The 23479-nt window shown below is 34.3% G+C and overlaps 1 protein-coding gene across 5 annotated transcripts in view; it reads right to left on the bottom strand.

The window, feature by feature from the left end:
- The window catches only part of LOC150092318 (RUN domain-containing protein 1), a 202118-nt gene that overhangs the window by 30748 nt on the left and 147891 nt on the right, over window positions 1-23479 (bottom strand). For all 5 annotated transcript variants that reach the window (XM_090415044.1, XM_090415042.1, XM_090415046.1 and 2 more), the window contains 2 exons: window positions 22086-22225; window positions 11569-11674 (listed from right to left, as the gene is read on the bottom strand). In XM_090415044.1, the coding sequence (XP_090271170.1) occupies window positions 11569-11674; window positions 22086-22225 (246 nt within the window). The remainder of the gene's footprint in view (window positions 1-11568; window positions 11675-22085; window positions 22226-23479) is intronic.

Here is a 23479-nt window from a genome sequence, read left to right as displayed (position 1 = left end):
AGGTATTCCTGTATTTGAAAATAACAGATGAATACAACAGATTTATTATTATATGTATAAAACAGGCTATAAATTATCCATTTAAAAGAAAATTGCAATATTGATATACTCATCATTCTTTCCTCTATAATTATGCTGCAAGTAATTGCAGCATAATTATAGAATTATTTTGGGCTGTCTTTAGCTTGCACCAGTTTCTTGTCCTCAAGCTTAGTTTTCCCACACAGCAGTTGTAACTCTTCTGGCCTGCTCCTTATAATTTTTATAACTGACATTATCCTTAAGCAAATAGTATTCTTTCCACATTTTTTTTACTAATTTCTTGCTTAATAAGATCCATTTCACTACTAGTCTATTATTTTTCAAACTATATAGTTCAATTGTTTCCCTTCATGCATGTGCACACACACAACACCATTTTTTGACTGTAGAGTTTGTTTTCCTTCAAATGATCTGTTTTTTCCTTCACAAACATCAAACTGACCTTTAACATATTTGATAATAGGACATGAACTAAAAATTCATATTTTATACCTATGGATATAACACATGAATTAATGGATGACAATGATATATCAGCTTTTACAACAAATCACAAAATGTTGTTTATTATTTTAACGGTATAATAGAACACAGAAACTAAGTAAATAATTGATTTATTAACTTGATGCTGATATTTCGCTGGTATTATAACCAGCATCTTCAGAGCACAAAAACACTGTTTGTCACAATACGCGAGACTAAAACAACATGGTGTACATTAACAAAATTGTAGCAGCAACACAAAGACTAGAGTCCTGATTTTGGCGCCCTCTATCTGGAAAAAAAAAAAAAAAAAAAAAACTATCATATATTGCTAGAGTCCTAGAAAAGTGCTAGTTTTTCCTTAATATGACTGTCTCCCAGATCTTCGGCAAGTTAATACAGCCATATTTGTTGAGATTTGGAGTGTGTTTTAGGGCTTCTGTCGCCTCTAAGAACAATCTCTCTGATTTATATGGGTTTCTGTGTAGTACTTTTGTGTTTTTCCAGTTGATCCTGTGTGCAGGGGTATCCAGAGCATGGTCTGCTAGGCCTGACTTCCCATAATGATATTTCCGGACGTATCGTTTATGTTTGCTGATGCGGATATTCACAGCTCTTCCTGTTTGACCGTAGTAGGCTTGATTGCATGAGCAGGGTACTTGGTAGACTCCTGGATGTGATAAAGGAGGAATGCTGTCCTTGGGTGAACGGATGAGGGTGGCTAATTTGCTACATGGTCTGAATGTAGTGCGTAGTTTATGTTTAATGAGAATTCTTGAGATCTTTTCGGATGTGCCTTTAATGTAAGGGATGGTGACTGTTTTGTTGTAGTTCTCTGTGGTGGATGGTGGGAGGGGTTTCTTAGGAGTGTTTAGTATTTTGTTTATTTTTTGTGGATTGTAGCCGTTGGCCAAGAAGGTGTGGCGTAAGTGAGTCAGTTCAGCAGTAAGAGCCTTGTCATTTGAAAAGATTGCTCTCGCTCTATGGGTTAGCGTTTTTAATATGCCATATTGTTGAGAAGGATGATGGTGTGATTGTTTGTGTAAGTATCTGCCTGTATGTGTGGGTTTTCTGAAAACTGAAAATGATAAAGAACCATCTGGGAGACGTGTGATGAGTGTATCCAGGAAGGGCAGACAGTTGTTGGCTTCCGGTTCCATAGTAAAGTGGATTTTTGGGTGTTGGCTATTTAAATGTGCTAAGAATGTTTTCAATGTCTCAGGGCCATGTGGCCAAATGGCAAGCACATCATCAACATAGCGTAGCCAAAGTGTTGGTTTGAGAGTGGCTGTATTGATTGCTTGTTTTTCCAGGTGTTCTATGTAAAAGTTGGCTAGGGGGGGGGGGGGGGAGAAAGGGGGGAAAGAGGGCGCCAAAATCAGGACTCTAGTCTTTGTGTTGCTGCTACAATTTTGTTAATGTACACCATGTTGTTTTAGTCTCGCGTATTGTGACAAACAGTGTTTTTGTGCTCTGAAGATGCTGGTTATAATACCAGCGAAATATCAGCATCAAGTTAATAAATCAATTATTTACTTAGTTTCTGTGTTCTATTATACCGTTAAAATAATAAACAACATGTTCGACGAACACATAAGTCTGTCCACATGTTTAAATCACAAAATCTTTGTGATTTGAAATAAAAACATGAGCCCCTTAATTAAGAATCTTTTCGCACACTATAATTATTACTGAGTGAAAAATAAAACATTTTTAGTTAGAGAGGAACTAAAGGTAGGACATATTTATAAAACAGATATAATATTTAGATTCAGCATGAATCTAAATATTTTATCTGTGTGTAACATAGCACTTTTGAAAAAAGATTCTGTATGTGTATATAAGATGGATAGAAATATACAACCATTTTTTTATAATTTATTTACTATGATTTTCTCACCGAAAAAAAAGGAGTCAGATCAAAAGGTTAGATAAGCCCACTCCACGTGGCAAAACAAGGATCCAGTCTTCAGACCAATAATAAGTAAGGTTGTGGTGGGCAGGTGATTAGAAATCAACCACCACCATTTAAAACATATTTAATCATATAGGAAATGGATAAGAGCTAGCTCACAATGAAATTCAGATTGGAAAGCAGATGTAAGTAGCTTTATCGATATATTTCAATGAATATTATCATCAGACCTTTATGGAGTCAAAAACTTCACAGTGTTCCCACTGCCAAATACACACACACACACACACACACACACACACAGATATACACATATAGCTCATCATGTTAAATGCCTTAACACTTTGAGTCCTATCGATGTAAATATACATCGACCGCATGTGAACCCAGAATCCCATCGATGTATATTTACATTGTTAAATTAAAAATTCCGAAAAGCTTCATTATCCATGAGAATAATGACTTTTAATGAGGTTGACTTTTATCAATAAAAAAGGGAATTTATATTAATTAGTATATCGTAATGCCTGTCCATCGACTGTGTCACGTACGATCACACGTGTTCATGTTTATATTACATCGTACCGTCATAACTGTGCCTGCTCCAATCTAAACAATATAAGGGATTCACAACTCTCTTCTTCTGATATGAGAGATCAGTTTGAATTTCTGTGTCACATGGACAGACCAGGATCCAATGGTGCCCAAAGCAGGGGTGTAAAAACAGTTCTTGAGTGAATGCAAATTAGAACAAATGCTCGAGGAAATAGTCAATAATGAAGGATCTGAATTAGATGATTGGGCAGACAGTGATCCAGAACAAGAGGAAGCAAATCTCCCCACAAATGTGAGCTCTGAGTCAAGCTTCGAACGAGGCTGTCGAGCGAGCCGTGTTTGCGATCGCATGTGAGGTCGTGGCATTTCAAAAACTGAATGGTCTAATTTAATAATTTACCCCTCGACTTTTGTGGCCAATGGTGGATAATTATAGTGATGTACATATAAAATGATATTTTCATCATAATAATAACACACATAAATTTTATTTATAATTTTTATTATTTATGTAACATTAAGCAATATTTTGACTGAATTTGTTGAATTTTGAACACTAAAGAAGTAAATATAAGTAGAAATTAATAAAAAATTAACTTTTTATTTTTTTCAAAAACCTTGATTTCTTGCAACACTTTTCTGGAGCTCATACCACATGTATAACTAAAATTTTTGTTCCAATTAATTGTTATTCTCGTAGACAGGCTTATACATTATTAAATCACTTAAGGAATTGACAATGTAGATATGAATATAAATTAAATCACACTTGAATAAATATTTCCGATATTTCAGCAACGTCATTGCCATCTTCAAAAGGAACTTACAAAAAAGGCACGTGCATGTAGGCACTACAACACAGTAACTGAGAATGAAGTGATGAAGCTATTGTTCTCCTAAAAGTTCTGATGGTGTCCCCTAGCGAGCTAAGTAGGTGTTCTTGGCTGTTGGGCTGAAGGTCTGCTGATGTAAGCCTCCCAAATTTGGGGCAGTCTCATACAACCAAATTTGTTGAGGTTTGGAGAGTTTCTTAGGGCTGAGGCTGATTCCATAAATAGTCTTTCGAATTTGTATTTGCTACGGTGTATTACTGTAGCTTTCTTCCACCGTATTCTGTGGCGTGTATCCAGAGCATGGTCTGCAAGACCAGAATGGCTGTACTTGTGAAAACAGATGTAGTCCTCGTGTTCCGAAATTCTGATATTCGCTGTGATGCCTGTTTGGCCAAAGTAAGACAGTTTACAGCTGCAAGGGACCTGGTATACACTAGGTAGGTCTAGGGGAAGTGGCTGGTGTTTTAGTGGGGTGGATAAGGGATGCAAATTTTCTGTATGGTCTGTAACAGGAGGTCAAGTCAGGTTTTTTTAAGATTTTTTCCGAGGTGCCTCGGATGTAGGGAATGGTGATGGATTTAGAGTAATCCTTGTTGTGGTGGGGAGAGGGGGAGTTATAGTTTATAGGTTTCAATATTTTTTGGATTTGGGGGAGGGGGGGTTAGTGTGGGTTACAGTTTAGTCGACAGGTAAAAACGAAGGTACGCGACATGAGCTTGTAAGTTACTAAGGGGTTCTATAAGGTCGACACAAAAGAAATTATTCAATACATGAATACCACATTGCCTTTTGACTGTGAAGATACCTGAATAATAATAATATTTAGAATGCCAAAAATCCACTTCCGTCAAGTATCATAGTTTTGTGTGATACCAACTGTTCTTTTAAGATTTTGATATGAATTTAAACATCTCATGATATTAAAAAAATTGATAATTCAAGCATTCCGCTCTATGTATACCTATAAAAAAGTATACAAAAGGAACAATATGTGTGTACATGATAAACATCCACACATCATTAATATCCATAGATATTAATTATACCAAACATATACAGTATGGCACGCAAAAAAAAAGTACTGAATAACTACAACAATATATGTTATGGAGTAAATGAGTTTATTAACAAAGAAATATATGCTTACACATGATATGTACATCCACAACTATCAGTGGAATCTTGGTTGGATAAAGCATTAACAATGATAGATTATGTGCTCAAAATGGGCACCTTGTCTTTCAGGACAGGTTTCGTAACACATGTGAAGGTTCTCTGTCACCTTGGAGAACAAGATTTGGGGCAGCTTCTGAACATGCAAATTTTTCCCTTAGTTCATCATGGTTTGAAGGCAGGTCGCGGTGGAATACCCATTCCTTGGACCATTTGTTTTACTAACTCTGTATGAACGAAAATCAAAAATAATGCTCAACAATAATGCTTTCTTCCAATGTTAATACCACTGCAACAGCTAAATGTAATGATGTAGACTCTACATGTGCTCTTCTATTAATGTGCATGCAGTCGAATGAGCATAAATAGCACATGTACTGAAGGAGTGTCAAAGTTCAGTAAGGTTTTTTTTTTTTTTTTTTTGGCCATATTGTATATATTATACCAAACAAGTTTAATTTCACAATTTTTTGGGAGTTTTCAAATCTGCATCCACTTTCTAAATATATCCTTTTTTAATCTCAAAGCATTACGTTTTTCAGTTTTTTTATTTTATTTTTTACTATAAACAGTCGCAAAAATCAATGGAATGACTATTCTTAAATACTGAGAAGAAAGCTGAGAAGAGAGCAAAAATAATATATAATATATACAGTAAAACCCCTTTTTTACACTTTTCAGGGGACTGATGGAAAAAAGTGCAAATAGCAGGAAATGTAAAAAAACATTAAAAAAAGGCTAAAAGATGACTTACTGCTAGTATGTGAGTCTGCATACTAGATTACAAAATTTAATAACTGAAAATAAATGAATTTACAATGTACTTACATTTATCTATTTAAAAAAATCTTTCATTGTTGATTGTTTTTGCTTTTCATTTTTTTTTTTTTTTGACTTAGCGCCAGATTGCTTTGCATTGAGTTCAATGCTTGATCTGTTTTTTTACTATCGTGTTCAAAGTGGACACGGAGAGTCAAAGATCTTATGCTAAATGCACATGTGTTCCGGCATGCCAATTTACACGTCGCAGAATTGCCATCTTTTCTTCTAACGAAACACATTTCCTGTCTTTTTTTCTCCATGTTACTAACATGGATAATCCACCATCACAACTTGAAAGCAACTTTTACACGCTAAATTACGTTGTAGAAATTCTGCAATATCAATTCGTACTGTGATTGAAAAATCACGGTATCGCTCATCACTACAGTACTGCTGCATGCATGCAAGTCACCGTGATGGCGGAAACGAAACTACAGCCATAAGCAACACCACCCGAGAACAGAAATGCGCAGATTTCCGCTAAAATCGATTCGAAAATCGGTATTGCCACCGAGAAAAAAAACGCAAATCATAGGAAATAACGTCCACCTCAAGTTGTTAATGGCAGAAAAACTACAGCCGAAAGCAAAATGCGCAGATTTCCGCTGAAATTGATTGGAAAATCAGTATTGCCACCAAGAAAAACAACGCAAATCATGGGAAATAACGTCCACATCAAGTTGTTAATGGCGGGAAAACAATACATCATGAGAATAGGCCTTAAGACGGGACCAACAGAAAATGACGTAAATGGCAGGAAAACGTAAATTGCGGGAACGTAAAAACGGGGTTTTACTGTATATTAATTCATATGCTCAGTTTTACTATTATTTGTCAAATTATACTTTATTTCCCCTCCAGAGAAAACTGTATTATATTACCAATACAGTACTTTGTATGTATTTTTATTAGCTTTAACATCACTTTTACCATCTTTCATATTTAAAAAAAAAAAAAAAAAGTAAGAGAAATAAAATCTTGTCCATTTCAATGAACAGTTAAGACTTTAAGAAGCCAGGTAAATTTTACTGTGTTCTTGATTTTCATATATAACAAACAAAACCTACTGAGAAATGCCTTTTTTTTTGAAACATTTATCTGCATGTTCTGAAAATGTGCTTTTTTCTTATAGTAAAATTGCTCATTGCATGTCATATGGTATTTACTTAGAGAATTAATTGTACCATTGGATTTTTCTCTTATAACTGCTTTATCTCCCATGATCTTCCTCATGTAAAAAGCCTGCTGGTTTTATCAACATATAACTTTTAATTCATTTCCTACCTACAACTTTTAGTATTAACCCTTTCACTGCAGAGAAAATAGAAGCCACACGAAGTCTCCATGCTGGTTTATTTTCTTTTATAATTTAAATTTAAAAAAATGCCATGCAAATCTTTAGGCTGTTTGTTTTCAATTCAAGGTTAATCAAAATTGTGATCCTTATAAATTATATTTCATAGAAAATAATGCTTAGTATTTTCACACAATACTGTATCACCTCCACATACTTTCAAAATTTAGGCACTATATCATACTTTATGAAATGGTGGATAGACACATATGCCAATGCAATGTTTGTCACACATCTCTCTCCCCTTTTCAGATGAGGTGTTTGAACACACATAGCAATATGTAGGGAGATTTTTATTTTTTGGCACAGAAGGAACCATGGTTGGAAAGCAACTTCCTTTCAATCTGAGGGGTTAGTTAGTGATGCACATTCTATTTTACTGGTTGCATATGGAAGCTTTAAAAATTTCTCTTATGACAATTGGTTGAAAATCTGCAAATATTATGTTTTCCGTTTTTCTTTGTTTAGTGTATGAGAATTTAGAAGTGTTATGTGCATGAGGCAAAAACAAAACTTTTTGTACAACTTCATGGTCTTACTCATTATTCTCATTGTATGTTATTACAGAATGGGTGTTTATTAAATGGCTGACTGGGATAACTGTCTTTTTCCTGATGACTTTGGGCAATTTCCATGACTTGGGATCAAAATGTACACCTCTGGCTATTTCTACTATCTCAAAAGAAAACATACATCGTGTGACACCAGGATATTTCTTCTTCTATGTGTAAAAATACAAACATTTTCCTTCAGAAAAGATCATGACATAGAAGTGTTTGAGGTAAAGTGAATCTCCTCATGAAAATGTGTTTAAAAGTTGTTTTGCTGGATATTTTTTAAATACCAAAGCACACTCGAGAATACTCAAACACAGCAAGGCACCATTTCTAAAGTGCTCAAGCTTAGCAGTGAAATGGTTAATTAAACAATGCATACCACACTTCACATTTATTGACTGATAAGTGGAGGAGTTTAACGTGTCTCTGGCTGTTGGTGTTAATTATCCTCTAGTTTTCTTGTGATGTCACAGCATTCACATGTTGCTAATAGCAAAGCAACTGTTACTTAAATAAGCACTTGCTGCACATACATATATGAATCATTTACTTGTATTGCAGTTTTTTGCATTCACAAAAATATAATTCTCTAATACAAGAGCGTATATATATAAATTTTTTTTAAATCAACCTTGAAAAAATAATTTACAAGAATTTTATCATTAAAGCATTATTTCAGTAAAGTAAGATATAAATCTATCCAGTGTTAGTACACAGCATTATTAACGTGGCTACATTTTTTGGGCTGAAATCCATATGTGGACTAGCTAGTCCGGGGGGGGGGGGAGAGGATGAACAATTCCTGGCTTACTATTAATATTAACACAGTTTCATTCATAGTTGTGTCTCAAAGCTATTGCTACTGAAAGCAAGAAATGTATATTTTCTTACAATATAGATTTAATTTTAAATACAGATATTAGAGACTAAATCTGAATACAATATATTTTTATATTTTTAGTTTTAATTATAATATGGGTTAATGGAAGAATAAAATGGGAGGTAATCTTAGAATTATTACTTATTTATTTATTATTATTATTTTAAAATTTTATTTTGTCCAATTACAGTTAGCTTAAAGTGCATCGTTATTCTAAATAATCATGAAATAATTGTTTGGTAGAAATTAATCACATTATAACTAAGTTTTAAAAAATTTGTTGTTTGTTCTAAACTAAGTTTTGTTCATTGTTTATTTATAATCCTTAAAAATTACTTCACACAATGAATGCTTAGTTTCTGAACTATACAATTTTCCCACTACCGAAAACAAAACTTTAGACATATCATGACATGACATTCATAATAATTTAGAATTTTATGGTCTTCTGATCTTTTCATTTTAGTTTCAACACTTAAAATCAGCCAGACAATATGTGTTATGCCAGCAGCCTCTCCATGGTAAGCAGAACTGAATATCCTCTAAATTTACTTATATTTTTTCATATTTGTGGTTTTCATACAAGAGTGGTCTGAAAAGTTCTCAGTCTCGACCATATGTGTATGGTGATACACATATGGTCGAGATACACATTATGGTGATACACATAAATCCTATCGCATTATTTTCATCAAGGGTATTTATTTCTTTAAATACCTCCTACTCACTCATTTATTAATCTATCCTCTCCTATGTCCTCTACACTTAAGTTCCTCATTCTGCCCTGATCAGGATGAAGTACCCTTATAAACTGATCACTGAATATCTCAACAATGTCTTCTGCAGCAGTTACCCTGATCATTCTTCCTTCTACTTGCCAAATATCTAAAAAACTCCCTAGGGTTTTTCTTTGCATGATTTGCCAATTTCTGCTCATACTACACTTTTGTTATCCTTACTAACTGAGTCACTCTCCTGGCTTGTTCTTTATACTCTTCATGTAACTGATTATTGCCATTATTCATCTTGTACTGCCTCCAAAGTATTCTTCTTCTTTAGATTTCATGCTTAAGCTCCTCATTCATCCTTTTGGTCTTCAGAATACATTCACACATTGATGCTATTATGAATTTCTTTTCGGTTTCCAAGCAGCATTTATTTCCTTACCACTCAACTCCTCGTTCCATGCTACAGCTCCAAGCTGTCTCCTAAGCTTGCCATAATCACCAGCCTTATAATTCCAAATATATCCTTTCCTCACAAAAGTCTGCATATGGCTAGCCACAAGCCAGGTGATTGCATCATGATCACTCTCACCAACTGGAGAAAAGTGTGAAACTCCATTCACAATTACATCCTCTGATGTGATCAGATCTAAAACTCTCAATCCTCGTATGCCCTCCTTTACGTGCTGCTTGAAATAGTTATCTCTCAAGAATTACTCGAGAAATTAATTTTCCTTATTCCTAAGTGCTATCTCTTCATTCCGATTTATTCACTAATTCAAATTGTTTATACATTTCTTCATCATCACTCTACATATTTCTGGGCCTATAGCAATATCCAACTAAATATGTCTTCCTGTCAACCTCCATGGTACACCACACTGCTGATGATAACTGCTGCTATCATCAGGCAGCATTCCCCCCTTCCTTCATGTCCTTTCTATCTTCATGAAAAATATTGTATTCTTCCATTTCTATTTCTGTTAAAACATCATCTTCATTCATCCATCTTTCACTTATTCCAATTTTGGTGCTAATCAACTTAATCAGTGAAACCATTTCATCTCCCTTATTTCTGATACTTCTGACATTTGTAAACAAATGCCAGAAGTATCAGATTCATTTTTAAGTCTGTAACCAATCCTATCAAAGCCACTTGTTGGTTTTGATTTCAACACCACACCTGCCGAATCACCTTTATCACCACTTACCACATATCTGCTCCATCTCAACTTCTCCACCCATATTGCAACATACTTTTCATGCCACTTTCAACATCCACTCTCCCTATGACACCTCCTTGTCCACCTGGGCTCCATCCCCATTTCCTCTTGCATTCCCATTCTCTCTTCATCTCTCACACCACTACTAATTTCACTGCCAAGCACTTCTGTCTCTTCAATACCACTCTCCTGATTTTTCACTTCATCTCTTGCTTCTGATCTATCTCTTGCATGCATTACACACTGTGTTTCCTCCAGTGCACTGCTCCAAAGCCATTCAAACAACCCATCATGCTCGTATAATTTCATTCTTCCCTCGAACACATGCCGTACATCCACAAAAACTGTACTCCCTTCTCCTCACATAGCTCTGCTGGCTTACCATTCATGATTTTGGCTCTCCGTTGCAACTCATCATTGTCATACCTCAGCAACACACTACTGACAACCTTTCCCACAACATGGTTATCTTTGACTCTTCTCAATAACCATATGTTTTTGCACTTCATCTTCTTTTATATGTACATATTTGTTTCATGTTGTTAGCATTTGGTATTAATTTTAATAAAATTTGTGAATGAACTATGAACATTAAAACTGTGATAACAAAATTCACAATCTGACACACACCACCACTTTGGCAAACACTTTAGCAGTATAGGAAAGAATCAGAAAATGGCTACATTATGTGAAAATCTGCACTATCCGAAGACATCGTTTCGCAGGCTATTCAGATGACACACATTCACTGTATCATTTAAAGAGACATATGTAATGAAAAATATCTGTTATCTAACATTAAAAGAATTCAAGAAATGAATGAAACATTTTTTTTCAGGTTTTCTTTAGCAAAAAAACTAACTCCAAACAAAATATAATTATCTGAAATAACTAAGGGATAAAAGAATTTACTTTGTAATTATAACTAGTCTCTAGTTTATTTTCTAGTTATGACTAACCATCTTGAAATCTTTCTTTCCTTTTGATTAAAAATGCAATAACTTACATCTTCAGAATCACTGGTGTAGTCACTATCTTCACATGGAGGTTCTTGATTTGCTGCTAACTCTGAAACTTCAGCAATGGCTACTTCTAATCTGGCCCGTAAATCTCTAAAAATCAAAATCAGTCATTTTAATTTTATTAAAACATATCAATGATATCAGCATTCATTTTTTAAATAAACTTGAAAATTTATTTTTTTTTTTATAAATTATAATCTAATAGAACATACATTTTCAAATTCCACAATTTTTATATATACCTAGCTTTTACTAAGTTGATTAATGCAACACTTAATCAATGAAAAAAGAGAGGACAGAAAAAGATGTACTTTTATTCATCAATCCTAGTTGAAACAAAGAAAAGAAAATGATTCACTTTGCATTATTTCTGCCAAAATCATCTTCAACTGGAACAAAGAAAAGCGAATGATTCACTTTGCATTTGTTCTGCCAAAATCCCCTTCAACTCTCTCTCTCTTCCTCCCTCCCCATTTTGGTCTCCCTTTTTCACCCATCTTTACTAATAATAAAATTGAAGTGACCCTCAGTTGCAACTTTTGTCTACACCAACAAGTTCATTTTGCTTTAGCTAGAATCATAGCCAAAGCAATTAAGGCAGTAAGACAAGTATGTCTGCTAACAGCATGTGTTTTCCTGCTGATTGGAGATTACAGAATGTTTTAAAGCAGGGTTTCTCTAACTTTTTCTACAATGGAACACTTCACAAATCCTGAAATGTTCACGGAACACCTTGGTTATTTTGTAATGTATTAATTAATAATCGGTAATTTAGCTTATTTTATTGTTAATTAATAATAGATAATTAATTATTAATGACTGGTAATTAATAATTAATTACACATCGATTAAACCATCATTAAATTAATTTGTGCTGATTTTCATTGACATATCCCATTCTGATCACCAAAAATTTATAATATTATTATAAGTACTTACGAGTGAATGCAGACTTTTTCTCCTGTGTGCTTGTTTGTAGGGTAGGTAAATATAAATAAAATAAATGAGTAAATCTAAGCATTAAGAAAAAAACAATCATTTATTGTCAAATGTTAATTAGTAAAAACAAAACACATAAAAATAGTAAAACACGTATATTGCAAATTAAGTTCTTAATGACTCCGATGTTTTTGGGTCTTTGAATTACAAATTCTTTTGATATCAGTATTAGAAACAATATTAGAAAGTGAAAGTTAATGATTTGGTTGCAGCATAATATGAAAATCCTGCCTCGCATTAATATATGTTGTTATAAAAGGAAGTAAAACAAGAATAGCTAGTTTTGACACGCTGGGGTACTCTTCTGTTAAATTTGTCCAGAAATCATTTATTGGCAGTTCCTTGTATTTTTGTTTTAAATCAGAGTCAATAATTAAGTCAATTAGATTTTCATAGTCACTTGTGCTGAAGCCTGCTGGCTTAGCTGTCACTGTAAATGGATTCAGAACCAGGGAATTGTCCTCACTTTATTTTGGAAAATATTGCAAAAGGGTTGATTGCAAGTCATGCACGTATTCTAAAATTACATTAGATACTTCATTTAGTTTAGAATTTATTTCAGTCAAAAATTTGTGCAAGGTGGGAAACAATCAAAATTATTCTGTTCAACTGTAGAAATCCAAAATTGCAACTTTCTATCAAAAGATGCAATTTTATCTCTTGTATTAAAAAACTTATCATTATAAAGAAAGAATATAATGATAAGTTAATTTCATTGCACATTGTAAAAATATCTGCCAGATACGCAAGACTCATCAACCATGAAGAATTTCTTAATAATTCAATAACATTTTGTCCTAAATTATGTGACATCAAGAAGACCATTAACTCACTACGAAATTCAAAAAGCCTCAATAATGCTTTTCCTCTGGATAGCCATCTCACTTCAGTATGTAATAAAAGTGCGTTATGTGCACTACCCATTTCATCGCACAAAATTTTAAATAATCTTGATTGAAGTGGTTAAAATTTTTCATAGTCGATCATTTTTACGGCTTCATCCAAAATAGTTTTTAAATATGTAGGAATTCTTTTTGTTACTAGTGCTTGTCTGTGCAAAACACAATGACTTTTGGTGGCTCTTGTAGCTGCTTGCAGGATACGTGTTACAACTCCCTTCATCTTTCCTGCCATTGCTTGAGCACCATCTGTACAAATATCAATACGCTTCTCTCAACCGATTTCCTGTTTTGTAATATAATTATTAATACAGTTGAACAGATCTTCTCCGGTAGTTTTTTCTTGTAGATATTCGCACATGAGTAAATCTTCTTCAATATTTTTAATCAAACGCTAGTAATAAAGTGAGTCCTGCGACATCTGCAGATTCATCCATTTGCAATGAATATTCACTGCAAAGTCTAAGTCGATGAATTAGCTCTTTTTCTATATCAGCAGAAAGATCTTTGATGCGACGTGAAACAGTATCATTTGATAATTGTACTGCATCTATTTTTTAGCAACCTGCTTGTTTAACATGCATGATACAATGTCTTTCACAGAAGGCTGAATGAGCGTCTCACCAATTGTAAGCTTCACCATGAAGTGCAATGCAGTAACTCACGCGAAAAGACGCCTCTGTTGCATTTTCAGTTGTAGAAATTGCAGCCATTTGAAGTTTAGATTTTTCTAGTGAGTCATGTCGTCTCTTAAAAAAATGTATATCTTTTCCTTTGTGATCAGTGTGTTTCGTTTCAAAGTGCCTACGAAGTTTAGCTGGAGCCAAAGGACTGTTTACTACTATTTTATTACATAAAACACACATTGCATCAGGAGCATGTGTATTGTCAATACACGTAAATCCATAATTTAAATAACTTTCATGGTATTTCCGTTTTGGTCTGTTCTTAGATGACTCTCGTTCTTTAATATTAGCTTTTGAAGAAACCACAGTTTGCAATTCCATATCTTCTCCAATCATACAAGTAGATGTGTCAGCAGAAACTTACTCGTAATAATTAAAGTTCCTGTATTTAAAGAAGAATCCATGGGTATTTCTTTTAATATTCAAATTCCAATATTTGTCAGAGCTATAATAAAAACAAATAGAATTGTGTTGTAAAGGTAACTTTAATATGAAAAACAATAAGATTTTAAATAAGAAATGTCGAATAATATAAAAGTAAGTATGAATTGTAACATTACTTGTAAGAAAAGTACTAAACCGTATCAAATAATGTAAAAGCAATTGTAATAAGAATGATTTGATAAAATGTTCAGTAACAAAAATTAAACAGTTCGAAATAAATCAGATATTAATTATAAAATTAGTTAAAAGAGTAAGAATAATTCTTATTTTAAAAGCCGCCTCGCCTACTCCCTATATACGGGAATAAAAAGGCGTTAGCTGATTTTTTTTCCGAGGGCCAGGTCCCAACAAACTTACTCGTAAATACCTTTCCAAAATTTTTTAAAGTTCATACATTAACATAAGTATTAATAATTAATTATGGCAAATTCATAAAGAGTATTAGTGCACTTATGTATACGGTTTGACATGTTGACAAATATAAATTACATTTAAATTAGTTATCAATCACTGGACTAATGAAATCTTGTAGCATGTCGTAGTTTCTTCAGGCAAACATATATTAATTAAAATTAATTTGTGCTGATTTTCATTGACATATCCCATTCTGATCACCAAATATATTTATAATATTATAAGTACTTACGAGTGAATGCAGACTTTTTCTTCTGTGTGCTGGTAGTTTCCCCTCCTTTTGTACATCCTGGAGATCTTTGTAGGCTTGAGGTGGATGACTCACTATCTGTTCCGTCGCAAACACCTTCAATAAGAGATTTCTTAATAACAAAATTACACAAAGTGCCTCGTCTCTTATTCATATTAGATTTTAACTCTGTATTCCTATTACTTTTAAAAAAAATCACGGCACTCTGGTTTCAGAATAAGCACTTACACACTGCACTACGAACTTGCGAAGAAATTATTCAGTGAGTAGTAATAGATTTGAGAACTGGATACAGACTACATTGATCTTCAATTTCAGTGGAAAAATTTTCTTTATACTTCCTTGCTGATTGGTCACTGACATTTGCTACACAGGTGTCATTTCCTTCAGTTTTGAGAACAGAGGAGATGACCAATTGTTGTAATGGACTTGCAGGCAATTTTTATGACCCGTCATAAACAGCGGCATTCCCTTTCCCAAATGTTGAAAGGTTTCGATGTGTGAAAATTAACGATACACAGGTGTTATCAGGTGTTCTGGGTCTGAGCTTTTCGACATATTCTTGAATATTATTCTCCCCAGAATATTTTTACTATAAAATATTTCTTCATGAAAAATGCTTAGCAAACTAAAATGACAAATTCCAGAACTTCTTGCGGAACACCTATTCACCTTCTGCAAAACACCAGTGTTCCATGGAACACGGTTTGAGAAACCCTGTTTTAAAGGATGAAAAACTTGAGCTTCTGTGGGAAAAAAAACCTGCCACCTCAACATGAAACTGGAGCTATAGGTGAGTGACCTTTTTTACATAATTCTGAATTAAAAACAGTATATTTTGACAAAAATACTCTGAAATGTAATAACACTTGATTACACACAGCAGTTACTCTATTTCTGGATTATGAGGCATAATTTAACTTTTCATTTAACAGAATATTAAATGAACATTCAATTGGAAACCATTATTAACTTCATAACAGATTTCAATATTTACAAAACAAATGACAGAACCTTGCATAGAAGACCAAGATAAATTACTTTCTACTATACTAAGAACAGCAATGCTTCCTCTGCTCTCTCACCAGAAAGACATCAGAAGAACCCATAATAATAATAATATTATTATTAATACATAACACCTCCAGAGAGTCCAAAGACTCATTGAGGGAGGGCACCTGCTCTACAACTCTCCATCTCCACCACTCCACTAACCGCAACTACCTTCATCATCTACACAAGCGCCATCTGCCGCCAACCACCACCAACCACCACCACCACCATTTTCACAGACAATCACAAACATCCATGTTCATGGCGGGATTTGAACCCACAGTCTTTTGGCTGGAGAGCGGATATGCTAACCACTCAGCCAACCAGGTCGGCTGGTTTATATATACATAAAATATATATATATATATATATATATATATACAGGGTGTTTCAAAAAGAATGACCCGATTTCAAATAATTATATTTAATAATGAAAATGTGGTACAGTTACAAATAAATTAACCAAGTATGAAGTAAGACCTAAAATTTAGTATAAATAAATTCCAAATAAATAACTCTTAGTGCAAATTGGAAGAACAATGGAACATTGTGCCCTTTAATTGGAATTCTGTGTTCAATTCTTATCATGATGAGAATCTTTATATGGGTTTTTCCCTCCTGGAAACTTGAATTTTTCATCTCATTTACAGGCAAATTGGCTATGAGAACGCATGTAATTTATAGACAAAAATGTTGTTGGTAGTAGGCAGTAGATGGTAGTAACATCATTGTGTGTAGATGGAGAATTAAGTGGCAGAGGAGATGGTGAGGTGGAGTAGAGTACAGTGCCTTCAATGAGTCCTTGGACACCTTAGAGGTGTCACGTAATAATAATAACAATAAACACAGCCGAGTTAAACTTCCTCTTGCCCACTAGCTAAGGTTAGTTACCAGCATCCACAGAAGGGACTTTAGGCTTCTAGTCTAACATCTTCCATTTTCTGTTATAATTTTTATACTGTATCTCAGAAGATGCTCTGTGAAAGAGATGAAACACTGGAACTATTAAACATGTGTTTAATTATTCTTTGTGATGTTTTCATTCCATTAAATCTGATATTACTGAAGTGGTGGCTTGCAGAATAACTTGTGCAAGGGTGCTCTGAGTTCAGATAAGTTTTTTTTGGCTAACTGTGAATTTTTATGTGTTTATGTAGATTATGCGTTTACATGCGAGAACAGAGGTAGAACTTGTGTGCTTGCAGTGTTTGTAGTGTGTGGGCTTGTTTGAGTTTGTTCAAAGTCATTAAACTTAGAGCAAGACATACTGATAATAAAATTAATAAAAAGAAGAAGAAAAAGTGGCAGTGTAAGTGCAGTTAAAGGAAAATCAAGGCTGCTACATAGGTTTGGAACAACCAATTCCTTGATAAGATAGCTTCTAACCGAGAAAGTTAGTCAATTTACAGTAATAATCAGCAGAAGTGCACTTATAGCAGAAACATGTTAATAAACTATTTCATAAATCAATATATGTTTTATTTATCTATTTTCATTTATTTATTTTTTTTTTTTAATAAGGCTCCCATCCACAAAAGGTTTTTTTTGTAAACCTATAGTGCATTCATGCTGTGGGTGGGTTAAGGATTTTTTTAAATTAACGCTTCATAATTTTTTTGTATTTTTATTTATTTTTTTACATAGACTGAAAACCCTGCTCTTGAGACCAAACAGGAAACTTTCTCAAGTCAATTCAGGCCTCCAATAAGTGGGGCAGTGGTCTCACACCAGGCAATGTTCATCTTCCATCTAAAGATAACTATCAAAGTCAACCAACCAGGATTCATGAAACCACAAAACAAAATACAATTTCTGCAGCTGAACTGCCCTTTAATGATATAGCAATGTGCGCAAATAGTAGTCAAAGTTGTACATAAACTTTCAAAGGTGCATCAGAAACTTGAGAGGGAGGGAGTTGTTCTAAACCTCTCCACTGATCTTGATGAAATAAAACATATAGTGTATGTTTCACCTCAGCAAGTCTTTTCACATAACAAATGTTTCAATATATCAAGTTCATGTGCAATAATTCTGCATTTTTTAAGGTTTACATCATCAGAGAGTTGCTTAAGGGTCAAAGCCAAATAACTAGGGCTTCTAACCAAACGTCCAATCCTCACCTTCACATAGTGAGCAAATGATTGGCTGGCAATTTGGAACTTAGCTGACTAAGTTGTACTTTCTATAGGCTTAACCACAAATAATATGATGGTGCAATACAAGATTTCAGCTAGAGCATCTCCTGGTTAAAGGGTCCCAGCTGTCTTCATAAGGAAAACCACGGTAAGCAGTGAAAAGTCAGCTACTGGAAAAGACTCAAGCTCAAAATCTAGAAGAAGAAGAAGAACAAACCCAACATCAGAACTGAAGATAGGAACCATATATATAAGGAGTATAAATGGAAAGGAAATCGAGATTGCAAAAGAACTGGCAAATGCCATGTAGACACGATTGGCATCACTGAAACAAAGAAGACAAAAACAGGTGATATCGTACTAAATAATAAATATAGGAGTTATATTCAGGCAATAATGATCAAGGAAAATAAGGAGTAGTGATATCGTTCGACACCAAACATGGAGATAAACTTCTTGAATGAAAGGCAATTTCAAGTATTATGTGGGCGACTTCAAAATGGGGATATGGACAATGAAACTTATTTGTGCCTATGGTTTCACAGAAGGTTCTCCTAAAAAGTGGAGGAATTTTTCAAGTCACTAGAGCAAGCAGGCAGCTGACATAAAGAAAATGGAAAAAGTGATAATTGTTGGAGATCTAAACAGCAGAGTAGGAAATGAATCCCATCAGGCACATAGAAACATTTTAGGAAAATTTAGAAAAGGGTAAGGCTAATAATAACAGTAAGTGTCTGCTGGATTTTTACTTAGGATATGGACTAGTCATTACTAACACAATTTTTTATTTATTCATATAGAGTTCCTTCCCTTTTCTCCTCTGTTCCCATTGGGGCGAGTTGAGCCTCCTCATGGGTGGGTTAAGTATTTTATGGTTGTAGATCCGTGTGTTCACTGGGCCGGTATGTCTGCTTGTGGGATGAAAAACCCTAGATAAACTGGGGTGGAAAAACCCTGCTGTCCATGCCCAAGACTGGCTAACTTTGCTATGGCTGAGGAAGATCCTTAAGCCCCCTCACATCGGCGACAGGAATCAAACCCAGGACACTCCTTCCCCAGGCATATGGTTGCAAAGCGCAAAGCCACTAGGCTAACAGCGTGGACACTAACACAATGATCCAACATAAAGAAGTGCACAAGCTCACAGGGTGAGGAGACACAAGAAAAGCCCCATTGACTATGTTATTGTTGATAGTGATATCTTCATGGTGGTTCAAGATACAAGAGTGTACAGAAGATTTGAAATCAGAAGTGACTATCAGTTAGTTTTAAGAAGAATAAAACTGAATATCACATTGAAAAGAACACTATGCAAAAAAGGTTTAAAAAGAATTAAAGTTGAACAGCTTTTACAGGTAAACTTACACCAACTATGTAAACATTATTGAAAAAAAAAATAAAGGAAACAGTTTGAAAACACATAGCAAACCTCGGAGTCTCAGTAGAAAACACTGATTGATTCAACTAGAGAGGGATGTGGTGAAGTAATCAGCAAGATTGGAAAAAATAAGAACACCATGGTGGACACAAATTAAAAAGCAGTCCTGGAAAAGAGGGAAAGTTACCACAAATAAGTTGGCAGATGCCCTAAAAGAATATAGAGAAAAAAATGTAGGAAACCTAAGCTGTGTGAAAGTAGCTAAACAAAAGTTATGAGAAGATTCGGTATGAAAATAAAACTTAAATATAGGAAGGTGGCAAAATATTCTGGAGAATATTGAAAAAGCTTTGAAATGAGGGAAGAGTACTGTAAAAGGAATCAAAGATGATGAATGTGACATAAAAACTGAAGATAATGATATCGTATGTCTGGAGTAATTACTTGGAAAGACTTAAATGAAACAAGTGACTGTACTGTAGCAGAAAATTTTCAAGAGAAATGCAAACAGGAGTACATATATCAACATGTGAGGTGGAAACAGACATCAAAAAAACTTGAAATGTGGAAAGGTAGCTAGAGTAGATGATATTCGAGCAGAAATTCTCAAATATGGAGGTATAAAAGTTTTGCAGTAGTAGCTACACTGCATAATTCAGAGGGCCTGGTAGAAAGTCTAATTCCAAATGATTGGAGTACAGCTCTCATAGTTCCCATTTATAAAAAAAAAAAGGGGGGGGGAATTAAGTTGAATCAGTTTCATAGAGGAATTTCTCTACTAAGTGTTGCAGGGAAAAAAGATTTATGCAAGCATACTTGAAGAAAACATGCTGAGAAAAATTGTGGAAGAGAAACTGGGAGAACCACAAATTGAATTCAGGCCAAATAGAAATTGTCAGGATAAGATTTTCACATTATGACAAACAGTTGAGAAATAATGGGAATATGACAAGGTGCCCAAGAAAAAGCTTTTCAAAACGATTCAGTTGTATGAGGGTAAATGGAACATTATACAGGGAAATACATAGTATATATTTAAGTTGTAAATCAGTAATTTGAATTGAAGGCAATACAGCAAGACAGTTTGATCTAAAATCAGGTATAACACAGGGTGCATATTATGAAAGAAAATTATAATAAAACTGATATTAGAATTGTAATATCAAACCTAGCTCTTTGCTTTATGCAGATGATGTACTTCTAAACACATCTAGTGAACATCTGCAGGATTTTCTATCTAAACTGAATAACAGCTGTAACAAATTTGGCATAGAAAACCAACAATAAAAACACCAAAACTATGAAAATAGGCAGGAATATAGAAACTTCAGCTGCATTTTCAATGGAGAGCCTATAGAACAAGTAAAATATTTCAGCTATTCAGGCACAACTTTTAGCGAAGATGGCAAGTTAAAAATCTAGAAATAGTCAATAGAATAAGCAAAGCTGGTATAATGGGGAGCTAGCTGAATAAATTTATATGCAATAAGAGATAAATTAGCCAAAACACTAAACTAGCAGTATACAAGACAGTGTTCATATCATTTTTAAGTTATGAACCTGAGAGTTGGATTAGAAATAAAGATAAAGCAATTGATCAAAAATTGGAGACTATAGATATGAGAGTTGTGACAAAGATTAAGGAGGGTGAACAGATTGCATCAATGGCAGAATCATATTAAAAATGAACATATTAGAGAGGAACTTGACACTGTTTGAATTCATAAATGTCAGCAGGGCTAATCTAAGGTAGTATGGTCACTTAAATAGAATGGGAGAGGACAGATTAGCAAAATAGGTGTTTGAGGCCATGATGGCAAAGAAAAAGACCCAAAGGAAGACCAAGGTCTAGATGGGGTGATTCAGTCAGAGCACCTTAGAAGAACGAAATGTTAGATATGACAATATTTCAGTGCTGACAAATAACAGACTAATTTGGAGGAAAATTGTTGGCAGGAGATTATTAATAATATAAACTTAATTATGTACTGCTGTCATAGCCCGAGCATCCTTTGAGGGTACATATGAGGAAATTGATGATGAACATCAGTTTGCACTCCTGCAGTGGTATTTTGGCTTCGTCGGTTAACAGATTTTGAGTTCTGTCTGCCTTGGATGAGAATCCAATATGATCTAAAACCATGGTTAGGTAAATGAAACATATTAATATAATGAAAAGCAAAATACCATGTAAAATAAACATGTCAATGTAATAACAAAAAATAACATTAAAATATTCTTACCCCCAGTGATTTGCTTTTGTTGTTTTTTTGAGCAGATTCTTTTGGAAGGCATTACTACCACAACCAAACTGAGTTATAGCAAACACATGAAGTAAAGCTACAGCTCTTCGCACGATTCTCACAGCAACACCATTGAATTTCTGTTGAAAGAATTTTACAATAAAAGTAACTAATCAGATGTGGCAAAGCACAGGCATTTGAATAAATACAAACTTAGCTTTCAAGCATCTGATTATATCAGATTATAATCAAAGTATGTTAAAAATTAAAGACACCAAGAAATTATATTCTTGGCTTAATTCTTTATCCAAGTGTAAGCAAAAAATGTTTGCGCATGAAGTAACTTCATGACTGGGCAACTCATATATGGAGTCCATCAAAAAAAAAATTTATACACACTTCAGCAAAAGAAAAACCTGTATAAAAATTGTAATACTAAATTTATACAGACATCAAGGGATGAATACAAGTTACCTTTGACTTCTACAATTACACGAGGTGCTCAAAGTGGTTACCATTAGTGTCCAGACACTTATTATTAAGGCAAACTACTGCTTGGGCAACGTTGGCCAAAGTGTCCAGTGGGATTACTGTGCCTGCTGTTTCAATTTCTTTCTGAAGGGCCACCAGTGTAGCTGGTTTTCTATGATATACACTACATCCTTTAGAGTCCCCCAAGGTAGAACTCCAAGGGTGTTAAATCAGGAGAACGTGTGTGTGTGTGGGGGGGGGGGGAACTCAATTGCACATCTTCGTCCCATCCATTGTCCCTGCAAACTCTCACATCTCAGTGGTGTCATCTTGTTGGAAGAGAAATTGATCATTCCCATAAAGTGCATGAATGGCAGGTAAAATGGATGTGCGTAGCATGTCTAAGTACACTTGACCAGTAACAGTACCTTCAAAGAAGAATGATCCTATTAAACCAAGGAAGGGACATTGCTGTGAGGCCTCCCGAATCTTCCCTGGTTCACACCACACAAATGGTACCATGGGTCTCAAACTTATCACGAATACGTGCAATTGTCATTCATGTTGGAGGTTGTGTTGCAAACTCACACCCACTGTCATTGAACTTGATACCACTTTAAAATGGTCTTGCATTCCTTGAACAACAATTGTGCCTTAGCCATTTTGTTTGACTGGCCTACCAGTCACATGTTGATTCTAGTATTCATGTGAGTAAAGACATCTTTTGAAAGATCATACTACACACTTGCTACCATAATTCGATCCTACTTCAAAAAAAGTCCATAGATGACATCTGTTAAAATGTGTATAAGTTTTTTTGATGGATTCCGTATAGTCTAATGACTTCACCTCACTTGCCTTAGTATCTTATAATGCAAAACCCATATCCTTATGGACATGCATAATGCTTATGCATTATGGGA

This window comes from Typopeltis vanoorti, chromosome 26 (genome assembly GCF_054136105.1).
Source record: "Typopeltis vanoorti isolate ZY-2024b chromosome 26, IOZ_Tvanoo_1.0, whole genome shotgun sequence".
Lineage (NCBI taxonomy): Eukaryota > Metazoa > Arthropoda > Arachnida > Uropygi > Thelyphonidae > Typopeltis > Typopeltis vanoorti.
Note: the sequence above shows the minus strand (reverse complement) of the source record. Positions and strands in the feature narration are given on the sequence as shown.